Source organism: Rana temporaria, chromosome 8, assembly GCF_905171775.1.
Source record: "Rana temporaria chromosome 8, aRanTem1.1, whole genome shotgun sequence".
Taxonomy (NCBI): domain Eukaryota; kingdom Metazoa; phylum Chordata; class Amphibia; order Anura; family Ranidae; genus Rana; species Rana temporaria.
Window position 1 is genome coordinate 17,572,245 of NC_053496.1, and position 19,849 is coordinate 17,592,093.

The window sequence follows — 19,849 nt, forward strand, 5'->3', positions numbered from 1 at the left end:
TAAGGGAATGGGGTGCACTTTGATGTAAGAGAGTGAGGGACTCAACTTCTGATGGTGGGGGTGGCTCTTGACATTTAATATATGGGGAGGGGATGCCCCCGAAATCTAATCTTAGAGATACAACCGGCCCTTTTCAGAGCAATCATAATGCTGATGTGGCCCACAATTAAATTGAGTTTCACACCCCTGGATTAAAGTGTCCCCTTCCTCGCCTCTCTGCCTGCCCTCCCCTTCCTCGCCTCTCTTCCTACCCTCCCCTTCCTCGCCTCTCTTCCTGCCCTCCCCTTCCTTGCCTCTCTTCCTGCCCTCCCCTTCCTCGCCTCTCTTCCTGCCCTCCCCTTCCTCGCCTCTCTTCCTGCCCTCCCCTTCCTTGCCTCTCTTCCTGCCCTCCCCTTCCTCGCCTCTCTTCCTGCCCTCCCCTTCCTTGCCTCTCTTCCTGCCCTCCCCTTCCTTGCCTCTCTTCCTGCCCTCCCCTTCCTCGCCTCTCTTCCTGCCCTCCCCTTCCTTGCCTCTCTGCCTGCCCTCCCCCTCCTCGCCTCTCTGCCTGCCCTCCCCTTCCTCGCCTCTCTGCCTGCCCTCCCCTTCCTCGCCTCTCTGCCTGCCCTCCCCTTCCTCGCCTCTCTGCCTGCCCTCCCCTTCCTCGCCTCTCTGCCTGCCCTCCCCTTCCTCGCCTCTCTGCCTGCCCTCCCCTTCCTCGCCTCTCTGCCTGCCCTCCCCTTCCTCGCCTCTCTGCCTGCCCTCCCCTTCCTCGCCTCTCTGCCTGCCCTCCCCTTCCTCGCCTCTCTGCCTGCCCTCCCCTTCCTCGCCTCTCTGCCTGCCCTCCCCTTCCTCGCCTCTCTGCCTGCCCTCCCCTTCCTCGCCTCTCTGCCTGCCCTCCCCTTCCTCGCCTCTCTTCCTGCCCTCCCCTTCCTCGCCTCTCTGCCTGCCCTCCCCTTCCTCGCCTCTCTGCCTGCCCTCCCCTTCCTCGCCTCTCTTCCTGCCCTCCCCTTCCTCGCCTCTCTTCCTGCCCTCCCCTTCCTCGCCTCTCTTCCTGCCCTCCCCTTCCTCGCCTCTCTTCCTGCCCTCCCCTTCCTCGCCTCTCTTCCTGCCCTCCCCTTCCTCGCCTCTCTTCCTGCCCTCCCCTTCCTCGCCTCTCTTCCTGCCCTCCCCTTCCTTGCCTCTCTTCCTGCCCTCCCCTTCCTTGCCTCTCTTCCTGCCCTCCCCTTCCTTGCCTCTCTTCCTGCCCTCCCCTTCCTTGCCTCTCTTCCTGCCCTCCCCTTCCTTGCCTCTCTGCCTGCCCTCCCCTTCCTTGCCTCTCTGCCTGCCCTCCCCTTCCTTGCCTCTCTGCCTGCCCTCCCCTTCCTAGCCTCTCTGCCTGCCCTCCCCTTCCTAGCCTCTCTGCCTGCCCTCCCCTTCCTCGCCTCTCTGCCTGCCCTCCCCTTCCTCGCCTCTCTGCCTGCCCTCCCCTTCCTCGCCTCTCTGCCTGCCCTCCCCTTCCTCGCCTCTCTGCCTGCCCTCCCCTTCCTCGCCTCTCTGCCTGCCCTCCCCTTCCTCGCCTTTCTGCCTGCCCTCCCCTTACATTGGAGTTCCTAAGCAATTGGTGTGCAATGCACATATGTTAAATGCAGTGTTAACATTTATTTTTTTTGGTTGGGATAGAAGAGACTGTAAGTTAACTTGTGTTTCTGTACATCAATTGTGTATGCCTGGTGCCCTCCGTAATTCCTGTCTCCTTAGGTCAGTAGCCGCACTTTACTTATCAGTCGTAGATCTGATTACAAACAGGAACAGTTGCAGCTGCAGTGACTAATGTTGGCCAGTCACAGGTCCTGTGATGCTCCATCATGATCTAGAAGTAACTGGCATGGGAAAAATAGATTACTGAACTGCTGGGAAGAGGTTGAGCTTTCTAAATGAGTGGAAGAAATATGGAGTGAATGTGCTTCTGCCAATGAAACTAGTGAAGCGATAAAAATATGTGGCCCCTGAATTGCATGTGAGCCGTTCAAAATAAAATTTAAGTTGCACAATTGCTATTTTCAGTAAAGTGATGGCCTAATCGTATCTCAATTATAAGTGGGCTTTGGTCTTGTGTCAATGGCATCAGCTTGACATTTTGACGTTGGTTTCAGATTTGCATTGGTCTCCTACAAGTGGGTTTTGGATCCCTATAGACTTTGTATTGGAATGCAGAACCCATTTGATTCAAACAAAAACTGATCTTAAAGCACACATTGAACATTCTTTTGCCAATGGTTGTGCATTTGTGCTGTATAACCAAGGCCCCTTTCACACATACGGGCCATTTGTTTAAAGGGGTTGTAAAGGTACATCTCCCCCCCCCCCCCCCCTAAATGGCTTTCTTTTACCTTAGTGCAGTCCTCCTTCCATTTTGCTTTTAAATGTCCTTATTTCTTCTGAGAAATCCTCACTTCCTGTTCTTCTGTCTGTAACTACACACAGTAATGCGAGGCTTTCTCCCTGGTGTGGAGAAAGCCTCTTGAGGGGGCGAGCAGGAGAGTCGGGACACTCTCTACTTTGCAGATAGACAAAGGAGCTGTGTGTTAGTGGGCGTCCTGACACTCCTGCTCGCCCCCTCCCCCCTCAAAAGGCTTTCTCCACACCAGGGAGAAAGCCTCACATTACTCTGTGGAGTTAGACAGAAGAAGTGAGGATTTCTCAGAAGAAGTAAGGACATTTAAAAGCAAAATGGAAGGATGAGGTAAGTGGAGGAGGACTGCACTAAGGTAAAGGAAGCTATTTCGGGGGGAAAAAAATCACCTTCTGAGTGTAGAAGATGCCCCAGCACCCCCCTTACCTGAGGTTCTTCTCTGTCCAGCGATGTCCAAGTGTCTGAGCGGTCCGAGATTCTCCCTTCTGATTGGCTGAGACACTGCAGTGGTGCCATTGGCTAGTCGACTGACAGCAGCCACAGCCAATCGAGAGAGGGGGCGGCGCTGTGACTCTGCTCGGGTGCCCCCTTGGCAAGCTGCGTGCTGTGGGGGCACTGAATAGGAGGGAGGAGCCAGGATCTCAGAAGAGGGACCCGAGGAGAGGAGGATCGGGGCTGCTCTGTCCACTGCACAGAGCAGGTACATATAACATGTTTTTAGAGGGGAAAAAACGTGACTTTACAATCAATTTAATCACTTGAGTCCCGGAGCCATTCTTTCATGCAAAAACGGACCGTTTGTCCATTTTACATTCGTTTTTCGTCCGATTCGGAAGAAAAATTAGGGCTTTAATCTGTTCTTAAAAAAATAAAAAAAAGACGGAGGCCGATGTGAATAAATGATCACCCATTTACATCCGTTTTTTCATAGAGATGCATTGATGTCCATTTTTTTGTCCGTCAACTGATGAATGAAAAACTGGCAAATGGTCCACATGTGTGAAAGGGGCCTGAATGTAATTTAAAAAATATTTACTGCTCCTTCTGGTAAAATAAGTAAAGTGATTTTTGTTTGTGCACCCATATAATGGCCACCTTATTTCACAATGCGGGGTACCTGTGGCAATGAACAGCGATTTGTTGATCCCTTTGTCTGACATGCACATTCAGTTGTTCATTATGGTTGCGTCTTGTAATAGTTGCCTGCTGTGTCAGGCTAGAAGTAATCTCATCTTTGGCTGCATGCGATGGAGATCTACACCATTGCCTGCGAGTGATTTGTAGATTTCGTTGGAACCCTTGTTAAGAATCCCTGGCCTAGAGGGCTACCAGCCCAGTATGCAGAGATTGTCGGAGGATCTGCCAGACACTGGAAATGAGCAGCAGATGTGCTCTATTGTCACCTTCTCTCCATTCAAAACTATTTGATGGCATTCTTAAAGCGGAGGTTCTGTGGGAAAACATTTTTTTTTTTTTTTTTTTTTTTTAAGACAAATCTGCTGCTGTTCCTATACTTATTCTTTTGCTCACTAGTGCCGTTCTTGCAGCCGCCAGGGTCCTCGTTTCCAAGAAAATAATATTTTATAAAATACTACGATGGACATTGCCATCTTAATTGAGGGCTGAAGCCCTCCTGTACCTTCTTCCGGGATGCGGCGAATGCTGATCTCCCAGCATTCACCGCGTAATCCCGCGCATGCGCAGTGTTGACGGCGAGCCGCGCCGTCAACCCTGCACAGTTACCATCACCATGGCGGGTGGCGTCCTGAAAAGGACACGCCCCGATGTGTCCATTACACTAGTGCTACTTTATCAGCGCTTTGCGAGTCATGTGACCCACCTCCCGCGTCACGTGACAGCCCAGCTAGCGCGAGACCAGACGCCTAGCTATTTCTGAGGATGTGCTGTGATTGGCCTTCACGTCACTCCCTGGACACCATACAATCTGCTCCCACAATGCACAGAGCGGTCGGGGAATAGAGCGACACGCCCACTCCCCGCAGGGATGAATACCCGGAAGTGGAGCAGATTAGAGGTAAGGGAGCATCGTGGACAAAAAATGTAAACGCTATCAATCTTTAATGGCCTGAAGTGTATAAATGCAGTAAACTTTGTTTTGAGGGTGAACCTCCGCTTTAAATCCTTGCAAAAAAAAAAAAAAATAGTTCCATGATATCTAAAACTTTTTTTTTTTTTTTAATGCACTGCCAAATGTGCACCATGTTAACAGAAGCTGCACTTTGGTAAGTGTGTAGGTGTCTTGTATGTACCGTGGTGCTGACTTGTGTGATCTTCTTTCCATAGGAGTATACCTGCCGCTTTTATGGGAGCAAAGCTTCTGCTGGAAAAGCCCGATCGCCTTGGGCTACACGCGGGGTCATTTCTCGGCCCTGGTAGCCATGGAGAACGATGGCTACGACAATCGTGGGGCCGGTGCAAATCTAAACACAGACGACGACGTAACCGTTACGTTTCTCCCGTTGGTGGACAGCGAAAGGAAGCTCCTGCACATTCACTTCCTGTCTGCGCAAGAGGTGAGCCTGTGACCTTTCCTTGTACAGAATGCCACAAGAGGTACAGGGGTGCCGGGATGTAGGTAGTCTGCCATTGCAGTGTACAGTTTAGGAGTCTTCACCTGCAGAGTGCTTGTTTTGGGTCAGTGACTCATTTGAAGCCAGGGAACTAGCATTTTTAAGACGTTCTGTAGCAGTGGTCATCAACTCCGGTCCTCAGGGCCCACTAACAGGCCAGGTTTTATGTATTACCTTGGGGAGATGCAAACTGCAATCACTGGACAGCAAATGATATCACCTGTGATGTATTTCAGTTACCGTATTTATCGGGGTATTGCGCGCTCCGCCGTATAGCGCGCACCCCTAATGTGGACCCGCATTCCTGTATAAAAAAAACATTTTAGTACTTAGTTTTGGTGTCTTGTGCGGCGGCCTCGTCGGCCTCGTCGGGTCCGTCTGCGGTGGTGTCCTCCTGGCTTCTCCCGAGCTGTCTCCCCGTCGAATCGCCGCTTCCCGCGCTCAGTTTTAACGCCTCCGCCGACATATACCGAGTGCAGTACCCTCGGCTACATTCGGCCAGGCTCGTGCTCACGCTCTGTGACGTTTATGCGCAAGCACGAGCGAAGCCGAGCCTGGCCAAATGTAGCCGAGGGTACTGTACTCGGCATACAGTGAGGAAAATAAGTATTTGAACACCCTGCTATTTTGCAAGTTCTCCCACTTGGAAATCATGGAGGGGTCTGAAATTGTCATCGTAGGTGCATGTCCACTGTGAGAGACATAATCAAAAAAAAAATTCCAGAAATCACAATTTATGATTTTTTAACTATTTATTTGTATGATACAGCTGCAAATAAGTATTTGAACACCTGTCTATCAGCTAGAATTCTGACCCTCAAAGACCTGTTAGTCTGCCTTTAAAATGTCCACCTCCACTCCATTTATTATCCTAAATTAGATGCACCTGTTTGAGGTCATTAGCTGCATAAAGACACCTGTCCACCCCATACAATCAGTAAGAATCCAACTACTAACATGGCCAAGACCAAAGAGCTGTCCAAAAACACTAGAGACAAAATTGTACACCTCCACAAGGCTGGAAAGGGCTACGGGGAAATTGCCAAGCAGCTTGGTGAAAAAAGGTCCACTGTTGGAGCAATCATTAGAAAATGGAAGAAGCTAAACATGACTGTCAATCTCCCTCGGACTGGGGCTCCATGCAAAATCTCACCTCGTGGGGTCTCAATGATCCTAAGAAAGGTGAGAAATCAGCCCAGGACTACACGGGAGGAGCTGGTCAATGACCTGAAAAGAGCTGGGACCACCGTTTCCAAGGTTACTGTTGGTAATACACTAAGACGTCATGGTTTGAAATCATGCATGGCACGGAAGGTTCCCCTGCTTAAACCAGCACATGTCAAGGCCCGTCTTAAGTTTGCCAATGACCATTTGGATGATCCAGAGGAGTCATGGGAGAAAGTAATGTGGTCAGATGAGACCAAAATAGAACTATTTGGTCATAATTCCACTAACCGTGTTTGGAGGAAGAAGAATGATGAGTACCATCCCAAGAACACCATCCCTACTGTGAAGCATGGGGGTGGTAGCATCATGCTTTGGGGGTGTTTTTCTGCACATGGGACAGGGCGACTGCACTGTATTAAGGAGAGGATGACCGGGGCCATGTATTGCGAGATTTTGGGCAACAACCTCCTTCCCTCAGTTAGAGCTTTGAAGATGGGTCGAGGCTGGGTCTTCCAACATGACAATGACCCGAAGCACACAGCCAGGATAACCAAGGAGTGGCTCTGTAAGAAGCATATCAAGGTTCTGGCATGGCCTAGCCAGTCTCCAGACCTAAACCCAATAGAGAATCTTTGGAGGGAGCTCAAACTCCGTGTTTCTCAGCGACAGCCCAGAAACCTGACTGATCTAGCGAAGATCTGTGTGGAGGAGTGGGCCAAAATCCCTCCTCCAGTGTGTGCAAACCTGGAGAAAAACTACAAGAAACGTTTGACCTCTGTAATTGCAAACAAAGGCTACTGTACCAAATATTAACATTGATTTTCTTAGGTGTTCAAATACTTATTTGCAGCTGTATCATACAAATAAATAGTTAAAAAAATCATACATTGTGATTTCTGGATTTTTTTTTTTGATTATGTCTCTCACAGTGGACATGCACCTACGATAACAATTTCAGACCCCTCCATGATTTCTAAGTGGGAGAACTTGCAAAATAGCAGGGTGTTCAAATACTTATTTTCCTCACTGTATGTCGGCGCAGGCATTCAAACTGAGCGCGGGTATCGGCGTATATCGCGCACCCACGATTTTCCCCTCATTTTAAGGAGGGAAAAAGTGCGCGGTATACGCCGATAAATACGGTATCTTGCAAACCTGGCCTGTTAGTGGGCCCTGAGGACAGGAGTTGATGACCTCTGTTCTATAGTTCACTCTGGGCTCCTGTTTAGCTGCACTAATCCAATAAAGCTACACATGACGTGTATGAAGATGTCACACAGGCTACCATTTTGTAACCCTCTCCTATAGTGTATGTAAGGAAGGGTACATTCACTGAAGTGCGAATAGAGCTCCTGCCTAAAGAGTAGCCCAAAAGGTACCCTCTTATTTTATAAAAACTAGGGCTGTGACTGATTAAAATTTTTGTGTTCGATTAATCGTTTTTTTTTTTAATCGATTAATCGACTAATTTCGATTAATTAACGCACATACAGATACAACTACTTTTAGCTGATCTCCTTGCATTGCAACTCTGCATTAGCCACTGGTAAATGTGGTGGGGGCAGTATGGGGGCAGATGTGTATATTACAGCATCTGCCCCCATGCTGTAATATACACATCTGCCCCCATGCTGTAATGTACACATCTGACCCCATGCTGTAATATACACATCTGCCCCCATACTGCAAGAATATACACATCTGCCCCCCATACTGCCCCCACCACATTTACCAGTGGCTAATGCAGAGTTGCAATGCAAGGAGATCAGCTAAAAGTAGTTGTGTGGCAGATGTGTACATTACAGCATGGGGCAGATGTGTATATTCTTGCAGTTTGGGGGCAGATGTGTACATTACAGCATGGGGGCAGATGTGTACATTACAGCATGGGGGCAGATGTGTACATTACAGCATCTGCCTCCATGCTGTAATGTACACATCTGCCCCCATGCTTTAATATACACATCTGCCTCCCATACTGCAAGAATATACACATCTGCCCCCATGTGTACATTACAGCATGGGGGCAGATGTGTATATTCTTGCAGTATGGGGGCAGATGTGTACATTACAGCATGGGGGCAGATGTGTACATTACAGCATGGGGGCAGATGTGTACATTACAGCATGGGGGCAGATGTGTACATTACAGCATCTGCCTCCATGCTGTAATATACACATCTGCCCCCATGCTTTAATATACACATCTGCCTCCCATACTGCAAGAATATACACATCTGCCCCCATGCTGTAATGTACACATGGGGGCAGATGTGTATATTCTTGCAGTATGGGGGCAGATGTGTACATTACAGCATGGGGGCAGATGTGTACATTACAGCATGGGGGCAGATGTGTATATTACAGCATGGGGGCAGATGTGTACATTACAGCATGGGGGCAGATGTGTACATTACAGCATGGGGGCAGATGTGTACATTACAGCATGGGGGCAGATGTGTACATTACAGCATGGGGGCAGATGTGTACATTACAGCATCTGCCTCCATGCTTTAATATACACATCTGCCTCCCATACTGCAAGAATATACACATCTGCCCCCATGTGTACATTACAGCATGGGGGCAGATGTGTACATTACAGCATCTGCCCCCATGCTTTAATATACACATCTGTCCCCATACTCCAGGAATATATACATCTGCCCCATAATGTTACCACACACAGATGGTTGTCCTTTCTTACCTGACTATCAGGCAGGCAGACCCATCTGCAGCGTAGCCGATGGACACACGTGCGCAAGGGAAGAAGATACAAGCAGGCGGGCAGGTGATGATGACGTCAGCGCGCCGCGGCTCCGGAGCTAGGCCGAAGCCGCGGCCTTTCCTATGGGCGAGACCGCGGAGCTCACTCCGCGGATCGTCATCGATCAAAATAATTTTAATCGACCAAAGAAATTAACGATTAATCGACCAATTAATCGTTAATTTCCGCAGCCCTAATAAAAACCTTTGTAACTTATCCTTTGTCTCACCATAGCTTTACGTAAAACTATGACCAATGCTTTTGTGGCCGTACTTCTCTTCTGAGTCACAGGAGTGTGCTTTTGCTCTCCTGTGGCCCAGAATTGTGACCATATTGTCAGGAACCACCTGGATACCTGATCAACAGGCTCATGGTGCGCATCCAAGAGTGAGCCCCCGGTGCCCACCCCCTCCACGGCCTAGTGTTCCAGTGGAGAGCGGATACCTGATCAACAGGCTCATGGTGAGCCCCCAGTGCCCACCCCCTCCACAGCCTGGTGTTCCAGTGGAGAGCGGTGACTGACAGCCACTGCTCTCAGCTCACCCAGAACTGGGCAATCGGCAGTCATGTGATCGCTCATTAGAGTTGGCAGGGGACAGCTGCAGCATCGCACCAATGCTGCTGCATGGAAAGGAGTATAAAGTGTTTTTTTTATTAAATTTTTTATTTTTTTCTATTTCAATACTTTGCCTTTTTAAAGTTTTACTAAACCCACAACAGTAAAAATCAGTCTGTATATGCCGTAAAGCATGCTTGTTATACTCACTGTGGAACCCAAGGGAAATATCTCTGCTTTTGTGTAAAAAAACTGTTTGTTCCTGTCTTCTCTGATCCTCCCCTTCTTCCACAGTCTCTAATGCCATATCCAGATTCAGGGGACAAGCTCAGTTTGGTGTGTATTGCTAGAGCAGGGGTCTCAAGCTAGTGGCCCTCCAGCTGTTGCAAAACTACAAGTCCCATGAGGCATTGCAAGGCTGACAGTTACAAGCATGATTCCCATAGGCAGAGGGATGATGGGACTAGTAGTTTTCGCAACAGCTGGAGGGCCACCAGTTTGAGATCCCTGTGCTAGAGGGTGTTTTTCTTTTCTTGGGGACGGTGCATGTGATTAGCACAGGGCCAATCAGCACTGTCCAGACAGAGGGTAAGGGGTCCTACAGCCTCATAGGGCAGCATGAAAACTCCTCCTACAAGCTTTAACCAGTCACTGATAGAAGTCACAAGACTGCTATATACTGCTGATGAGAAAAGGTTTTTAGTCATTTTATATTTACTGAAATGATTGCATTTGCATGTTCTGTGTACTGTGGGGGGGTCAGATATAGTGAATGCAGGCTCCTGGGTTTAGGAACACTTTAAAGCCGAGTTCCACACAAAAATAGAACTTCCGCTTTTCGGAATCGCAAAATCAGAATTCGCAAGTCGCACATGCGCAGAAGGGAACCAGGCTGTGAAGCTGCAAAGCTTGCTTGTAATCCACATCTGGTTTTAGTTTCTTAGGAAGAAATGGGTTTCTTTCTTATATGTGTGTATGTGTGTGTTTCTTTCTTTGTGTGTGTGTGTGTGTGTGTGTGTGTGTATTAGAGAATGTACAGCTCCAGGGCCTCCGAGATGTTGGCTGTGTTTTGAGCAGCAGTAAATCTATCTCGTTATGCACTTCACTTACAATTGGTGGAGGAAATACAATAAAGTGAACTACATTGTATGTGGCATATGCATCCTTATAGAAATGTCTCTTTATATAACATACAAACAAAACCAGACATGTTGTATTTCCCTGTGTTTGGCCTTAAGTCTTGGGGGGGGGGGGGGCCCTACACAGGCAGGTGTCCCCATTTATAATGGCATCACGTTAGAGGTCTGCTTGTTTCCAGGCCCTGGCCTAATCTTTTTTTTTTTTGGGTTCTTTTGGTCTTTAATAAAGAGTTAGACACTTGATACTGTAGTTCTTAACATATGACGTTTTATAATAAGGCCTTATTGGTCCTCATGTGCTGTATTTTTTTTTTATATTTTAAGGATTTTTTTTTTTTTTTTTTTTAAATTAGTTTATTGGGTTTAAAGTAAAGAGAAAACAGTAGATACAATTGACAATAAAAGATTACAGAAAAATAAAAATGGTATCATGTAATAAGAGAGTATTTGAAACATAGAAAAATCCAATAAATATTTGTAGATCCTATGAGGAATATTAAAGGAATCATTAAAGCAGGTTATAGTCAAACCAATCATGTTAGTCTATTGCATTTGAACTCATATAAAATATTATAGAATATTGTGATATAAATGGAACCGGATATAATTATGATATGAACTATAGCTATGGAGCAATTGTAATTTTAGCAATGAATCGGTTCAAAAAACTGGCCGAAATAGGGGGGAGAAGGATCTTATTCATGTTAAATATTAAAACAATAGGAGCAAAATTAGATATCGTATTTACATATTCACATTTACCATTTTATATAATGAGGTAGCTTGAGCTATATATTTGAAGAAGTGAGAGATAAAAAGAAATAAAGACATAATGTGGAGTATAAAAAGTGGAAAGTGATGAAAACAATAGGATAGGAAAGGCAGTACAGGATAGAGGAAAGGCTCCGGGATCGTTACATAATAGAGATAGTAATAATATAGAGGGACTGTATCCAGAATGTTACTGGCTTACAATATCCTACCAAGGTCTCAATAGAGAATCATCTGGGTTAGATGAGATAGTATAGGTCACCCATGGGTTCCATATTGTTTCATATATGTCTATGGAATCATTGGTTATGGCTTCTGATTTTGAGTGGAGCATGGCTTGGTGTACTGTTTCTGGTTTCAGAAACTAGAAGCGTAGCGGTTTTCCAAGCTTTGGAGATGGTTTGCTTTGCGGCTGTGGTGAATCTTATGATCAGTGCAACACATGCAGAGAAATTCATTCTGTTTTACCCCCCAAAAGTGGTCATGTTGACTTTCATCCGCTTTGCATCGCCAACCTTTTGTGTCTGAAGGCTTGTTTTTTCTCTGAGTATTTACAGAGAGTGACACCTGCTGGCTGTAATGGTAAAGTGCACGTCTATCCGAATGTTTTGGGGACTGAATAGAAGCTTTGTTTAAACTGCTATTCGGGGCTCCATGACTGTCCCAGGGATGATTGTTTTTTTTTTTTTTAGACAAAGCGAGGGATGCGCTCCAACTGCTACACAAACTAGGGCTGTCCCGATACCCCTTTTTTAGGACCGAGTACAAGTACTGATCATGTACTCGCCGATTACCGATACCTTTTTTTTTTTTTTTTTTGCTGTGTGTGTGTCCCCCAAATGCAGCCGTGTGTATAGGTCTCCCACCCCCCCCCCCCCCCCGCCGTCTAGTTGATCGGCGCTCGGGGAACATAACGGTTTTCATTTGAATAGCTGTGTGTTCCCCGCCGCGCGTCATATGTGGGCCCCCCCCCCCCCCCCCCTTGTCCGGGCACTTTGATAGATCACCATAGACACAGCCATCAACTGATCAGGAGGGCCTATCGCAGCGCCCATATCACAATTTGTAATGCGCTGCCCCTGAAGAATACAGCCATCACAGGATCGTGCCGCTGCGTTGCCTCGCGTTCTGAGGAACCTACGGCTACGTCCAATCAGAACAGTGAAGCAGTTAATAACGTAAATGATTTTTTTTTTATGGCAAAAATAGCCGTCTCCATCCCCCTCCGCTGCCAAGTGATGGCACCACTATGGCTATATATGAGCTGTACACATTCTAGACGTAGGGGTGCAGTAGTACTCCCATCATTTTCTTGGCATTGCTATCAGAGTATGAACAACCACAGGGGTGCTGGGAGTCTTCCTCCCCTGGATCAGGATGTCTTTTGACGTGACATTTTATCCTTGGAGAAGTCTGTAAACAATGTAATTAACTGGCTTCGTTAAATAGGAGGCATTGATTAAACAAATGTCATGTATTGATTGCATCTTTCTGTAATGAGAGGATCCCTCCTCCTGATCAGACTCTAATTGAGGACTTGCATGTTCTCACTATGATCCTAAAATGCCAGAAAATCCATTGACTACAGAAGACTAATCATTTTTTATAGATAATGAAAGTCTTCATTGAGCGCTTCACAAGGTGCCCCGGATTTCAGGAGCCTGCGTGGGTCGTCTGATATCTTATAGTGAAGTTTGAGCTGCGGGATCAGGACATTTGCAGAAGGTTTCAGAACTGGAATGTCATTTATTCCAGATAAATGTCGGCCTCCTCCGCTGCCCAATATTTCAATATTCATTGGGCATCAGTAGGTAAAATCTGCTGCCCAGTGTCTTGTCTTTGTAATATACAGCAGTGCAATTTCTCTAGGGTAGTATAAAGCTTGGCCATACATGGGTCAGTTTTTTTTCATTCAACCAGCAGGACTGACTCAATTCCCCCATCCACACATTTTAATATGGAAATCCTCCCCACGATTGTATTCTGACAGGGGGAGACCCCCCCACCATCAAAATACACAGGTAGCGCTGAAGCCTATTTCCTGCCGTGCTAATTGAATGAGAAAATATCAGCAGGGCGGTTGAACAAAAGGCGATCGGTAGATGGACTTCTGTTTAACCACAGTGGCCACACATGATTGAATATCGGCCAGTCCCTGTTGAAATGGACGATTTTCCATTCCTGTATGGTCTGCTTAAAGAGGAAGAAAACCCTACAAGACATGGCATACTAGCTCATTATCACTTGCCTCAGATCAAATCCCCCGCAGCGGTCCACGTCTCCCCCTCCGGCAGCCGACATGTTGTTGTCCCGGAGTTACTTCCAGGTATCGCGGCTCCAACGCTGTGATTGGCTGGAGGCGTGATGACGTCGCTTCCGTGCGCGGTAGCTGCCGGTAACTGCACTCAGACTGAAGCAACGGCACATAGGTGCCATTGCTTCAGTTTGCCCCAGTGCGCATTTGCTGATGGTGTGAACACATGCAGGGGATTTTTAGGAGATATCCTGGGTAGCTACAGGTAAGCCTTAATATAGCATTCATAAATAGAAGTGTTTGATGGGATCCACCATCGAGAGAAGTGCCTGCTTACCGGATCTCAATGACCCCCTATTACAGGGGATCAAAGACTGCTTTGAACAGATGCATCTCACTCTACTCCAGCCAAATTCGAATAATGATAGGTCAAGTCAAATCGCCCACAGACTCGAACTCCAATGGCAGAAATCATACCAAAAAGACAACAAAAATAGCTCCCATAGTGAGAAACCGTATAGGATTTATTTTTAGAAAGGCTAAAAAAAACACACCTGAATCAATTCAATAAATAAACAGCCTTAAACCTACGGTGCCGGAACTGTCGTCTGCAGGTAAACCCGTTCCTGTTGGTAGGTACAATGAGTGACGTTTCTGCGCCGTTCCACCCTACGCCGTTTCGCAATAACTTGCGTCTTCCAGGGGCCTTAACCACAAGGTCAGAACAATAACCGAACACCACTGAAATGGGACTATAACCATGATTTGGGTCTGTAATGGTCATGGCAGTCCTGAGCACTGGGATGTCTAGAAGTTGTAGGTCACCGTGAGTCTCTGCATGGAAGATGATGTGTGGAGCTGCACCGTCTGCTGTGGATGGAGTTTTCCATGGAATACACAAAGTGGTTGACTGGCCATTTTTGCACTGAAGCCACTGTCCAGGTCTTCTGTGTAGAAGGGAATTGGGGAAAGATGATGGTTTCTGGTTGGTTCCTATGGATTGCTATACACCCCACATACTGTACTTCTTTGATGAAGTGCAAGATCATATTTTAAGCCCAAAAAAAGAAAACGTCTAATTTAGAAATGCGGCGTCTCTTCTGCCCGCTCTGTGCTAGACTCTGCATGGTTAGGAATCGGTTTTCCACCCTTGTGCATGCAGGACAACCGTATAACCCGACGCAATCGCCCTGAAATCAGGTGATCTGTGCCAAAGAAAACTTTATTTTGCTTTTCCTTTGGACAGTGGCTTTGATGTGTGTTGTTCATATTGGGGAGTTTCCCCCTCACTTCCTGATGTAATGCATTGACTGGTCCCAGCGATACAAATCCCACGTGAGGAGGTTCTAACCTTTCCTGATCTGCATATTGTATAGGTTGTAGATACCCGAGTTCTGCCTCTGCGTCTTCAGTGCTGTTTAATGGCAAGAATAGATTTTCTGTATCGGGAGTGTTGATGAAGAACAGATGACTGAACCGCAGCCAAGGAGTCTCTGGGGACTGTTTACATTTCCCAAAAAAGGGATGACCTGAATTGTTCTGTGACCGGCGTATTTATTGAAAACGGCTTATTTCTAAGTAAAGGCCTTGTCTGCTTTACATCCGTTGTTGGCGGACTAAGCTGCAAAGCTCTCATCAATGCAAAACCGGTGTTTCAGGTTTTGGTGAATGTCAAGTCCGGCACTGGCTGCTATAATGTTTCCGAGATTTTTGTATGTCTGTCCAACTTGCTTTTCCACTGCCGTCTTCTTTCTCCTGCTGCAGGTTTTGTAATGGAAAATGAATCGTAAATCCATAAAGATTGCAAGTGCCTTTTAGTGGATGTGGTGACTGCATTAGTATTCTACTTCCCCCCCCCCCCGCACTCGCTCCACTATCTTTTGAAGGAGCCGCATTGTTGCCCTGATTTGAACTACAAGCACATCCATAACATTGGATTTTTGTTTTGCAGCTCATAGGTTTTAAGGCAGATTTGTTTCAGGTAACATTCTGTCCTTGTAACCTCCTGTTAAACTGAGAATGTCCCATTTGAAGAAAAAATAAAGCAATGTTGACAAAGGCTGGGTTCACACCTTTGGATGCGATTCTCCGCATCCAATTCGCAATAGCGGGAGATTGACTGGCTCTTTATGGAGCCGATTCACATATCTCTGCAGCAGGTCTGGTGCGTTTTGCACAAATATGCTGTGCGCTTTTGGTCCTATTCGGGTCCGAATTCAGGCTGAAATGGTGAATGCGAATACACTGGACCCCTGCTGTGAGTCGCATGCGGCTCATATGTGAACCAAGCCTGATGGTAGAAACATGACACAAAATTTGACTGCTTTTTGGTGTCCTGTGCTGTCCCAAGTAAGTGGCACTAGAGCTGGAAGAATATTTTGCTTCTAATTTGGTTAATGAGTAACCATTCACTAACATTGGTGAACCTCTTCCTATCTTCTCAGACACCGACTTTCCAAGATGCTCTTTTTATACCCATTCTGTGAAAAGCCGCATCTAAATGTTAAACAATTTTCAGAATAGTGTTCCTCCCTGTATTATTGCACTCTTGAGTATATCTGGAGGACGCCACGTCCTCCTGACTAAAGAAGGACCTTCCAGCTTGTTGAAAAGCCTGCATCTCTGATGGTATGGGGGGGGGGGGGTGCATTAGTGTGTATAGAATGGGTAGTTTGCACATCTGGAAAGGCACCATCAATGCTGAAAGATGTATCCATGTTTTAGAGCAGTATATGTTCCCATCCGGATGACGTCTTTTTCAGGGAAGGATTTGTATATTTCAGCAGGGCAATCAAGGCTCAAGTCCTGCGGGGAAGGCATGGGAACGGAGTTCCTGCACTTTTTTCACAGCAGGAACGCAGTTCCCTTTGCAGGACTAGAGCAGCCGAGCCAATCCTTTACTAAGTGGCGATGCCCAGCTCGAGTCACTGTCAGGGGCAGGCGAACCTTGGTAATCCTTTGTTACTGGCCGCTTCCTGTATATGGATTCATCGGGTAGTGTGCAGGTATTCCGTCACTTCCTCGATGCCACAATGTCTCCTGGGAGCTTTTGTCATTGTTCCCAGGAGATATTGCGGAGATCTGCCGCAAGTTTAATGACAAAAGCTCCCAGGAGACATTGCGGCATCGAGGAAGTGACGGAATACCCGCACACTACCTGATGAATCCATATACAGGAAGCGGGCAGTAACATAAAGGATTACTAAGGTACAATGGATCGAAAAAAAAAAATATGCGGTTTAGTAATTATGCATATGAGCGTATTATATATTTTTTTTTCTGGTGGGGGAGTGGATCTTGGTTGCGAGTTTCTGCACTTGTTTTCCCCCAGGACTTGACCTCTGAGCACAATGCTAAACCACATACTGCATCCGACAACAGCATGGATTCATAATAGACAGAGACCGGTGTGTCTCCCACGAGCGCGGGCCCCTCCTCCTCTGTGGGCGTAAACAGAGAGGAGGGCCGCCGCGCTGGGTGTACCAAGATGGCCACAGCTCTGGAGCTAGGCCGAAGCCGCGGTCTTTCCTGTGCTTTGACAGCATCAGGAAAGGCCGTGGCTTTGGCCTAGCTCCGGATCCGTGGCACAGCTAGCGGCCATGTAAAATATAGACCTAATTTGGATAAAAATCGGCCGATTTCTCCAACGGCCAAAATATCGGCCGATATATCGATTGACCCCTAGTTGCAGAACCACAAGTCCCATGAGGTATTGTAAAGCTCTGAGATTCAGACATGACTAGGCATGATGGGAATTGTAGTTCCTGCACAACCTGGAGGAGCATAGTTTGGAAACGCCTGTTTTAAAACCCTTGGGGTCTTGTATTGTACTGATTTTGAAAATGTGTAGAGCCACAATTCTTGTGTGTGTTTGTACCGTGACCAGGCCGGTTACTTCAAATCCATGATCTGTGCAGAGAAACTGGTATAGGCAAACCACCACTGTCCATATAATGTGCCGTCTCTCTCTTTTGATAAGTTGGCTGTGTTGGGTTTGGAATTGATGGAGTATTTATTCACTTTTTGTACTAACTTTTGTTTTTCTTCTATCCATTGCAGCTTGGGAATGAGGACCAACAGGAGAAGCTTCTGCGCGAATGGTTGGACTGTTGTGTGACGGAAGGCGGCGTCTTGGTAGCCATGCAGAAAAGCTCCCGCCGTCGTAACCACCCACTAGTGACACAAATGATGGAAAAATGGTTGGATGGTTATCGTCAGATTCGCCCTTGTACAGCGCTGTCTGATGGCGAGGAGGATGAAGAAGACGAGGATGAGTGAGAAGACTCTCTCGGCCTTAATGTGTAAACAGCACATGCTGTGAGGTCATGACTGGGACCTGCGTTATGACGGGACCCTGTGTTATGTGCTTGGGGTCCGATGCAGGGAGGAATGCTCCAGCCCACCAAATCCTGCGGGATAACGGCACCTTTTCGGCTCTGACGGAAACATCCTTTTTTGTTATCGAGACCAGACACTTTTTTTTTTTTTTTTTTCCGTCTCTCCCTCTTAATCTGGGTTGTAAATCTTGGTATAATGCATGTGTTGTGCAACGGGGGAGAGAGAGGACTTTGAAGGTAAAAAAAAAAAAAAATTAGAAAATAAACACAAAAACCCATGGTCAACCTATCAGAGCAATGGGCTGGCCATTAGTTGCTTTGCTCCTAGTTCCTGACCCTTTCTGTTTATTGCAAGGCTTACGTTTTTCATTTCCGATGTTTATTTTAAATTGCCTCGCACTTGATTTTTTTTTTTTTTAACCCCGGCATTACTAGACTGGCCACCAGAGTTGTATATTGCACAGTTACCCATAGCTTATGGCTGTCTCCAGCAATAAAGGGGTTAAATATACTTTTCATTTTAGCATTCTTTACACAGGTAACACAGAATTTCAGGCCCTTCCCACACAAGACATTGATGGTCTCGGAGGTCAGACCAAAAAAAAGCATTTTTATTTTAGTTTTTTTCCTTTTTTTTTTAAATATGTGGTAATGAATTAGTTATAAAGGGCAAGTGAAGGGAAGCGGAGGATTTTTTTTTCACTTCCTGTCTTTATGGCTTCCTAATTTTTCCCGTGTCACCCAAGTATTTTTTTTTTCTTCCCTTTTCTGAAAACTTTATATATTTATTTGTTCATGAACACTTGTCCCCCCCGGTCCCCCTCCTCCTCACATGCAGGAATTAGGTTCTAAAGCGATTTGTGTGCAGTTTGCCAGCTTGGACTTGATTCCGAATGTGACACAAATACATCGTCTTGCTGTGAACTCCTTTTCTCGACTGTTCATTTACTTCTGTGTTTAGTCGGCTTCCTCGGAGGACGCTCCGCACTGTGGTCATGCTGGAGAGGAGGGAACACCAGTGCAGCTTCTCAGCCTGGAGCGTCCATCGCTCTCACCAAACATTTATTTCTAAGGCCTCGTGCACACTGGACATATTTTTACAGCGGCTCTTTTTGTTTTTTTTCTGCAGCAGGGTGGATTTTATTTAAATCAAGTCAATTTAAATCACTCGTTGACTTGATTTGGGGCCATTTCATACCAGATGCAGCCCCATGCGCCTTTTTTTTCTGCACTAAAAATGCAAGCACAGTGTTTTCCATGTAATCTATTGGCTCTAGTTTAGGACCGAAACGACTAATCGATTAATTTCATAATCAATTTTTTTCATAATGGATTAATCGGCCAGTAACATAATGGGCTTAAAAAAAATATACGGAGCAAATCGCTACTGTAAATATTATTCGCACTGTCCCACAGTAAAAAACGAAACCCTTTGGACTCTTTCACACGGGCGGCCCGTTTAGGTCCGCTTGCCAGTTTTTTAGGCAGACCTGAACGGGCGCTCCGTGCTCCTCTATGGAGCCGCGGATGTCAGCGGTGACATGCCCGCTGACATCCGACCCGCCAAAGTGTGACGGAGGAAAAACCTACTTTTCCATCCGTCTGGCGGATCGGGTGAATACGGACACACGGGGGGAGATTCAGAAAGAGATATGACGGCGTGTGTCTCCTGATCCGCCATCGTATCTCTGAGATACGACGGTCGGATCTATGCGACTGATTCATAAGAATGAGTTGCGCATAGATCTCCCTTATATCCAACTGGTGTAAGTGACTTACACCGTCGGATCTTAGGCTGCAATCTCCCGCCGGCCGCTAGGTGACGCTTCGTTTTTTTACGTGACGAATATGCAAATTCCGTTTTCCACCGATTCAGAAACGAACGCCCGCCGCTTT

General features: G+C 46.7%; 1 protein-coding gene across 1 annotated transcript in view; it reads left to right on the plus strand.

The window, feature by feature from the left end:
- Positions 1-18,877, plus strand: part of ZRANB1 (zinc finger RANBP2-type containing 1) — a 106,974-nt gene extending 88,097 nt beyond the window's left edge. Inside the window, exons 9-10 of the mRNA XM_040361353.1 lie at positions 4,676-4,905; positions 17,676-18,877. Of these exons, the coding sequence (XP_040217287.1) occupies positions 4,676-4,905; positions 17,676-17,894 (449 nt within the window). The 3' untranslated portion in view covers positions 17,895-18,877. The remainder of the gene's footprint in view (positions 1-4,675; positions 4,906-17,675) is intronic.
- Positions 18,878-19,849: the final 972 nt, after the last annotated feature.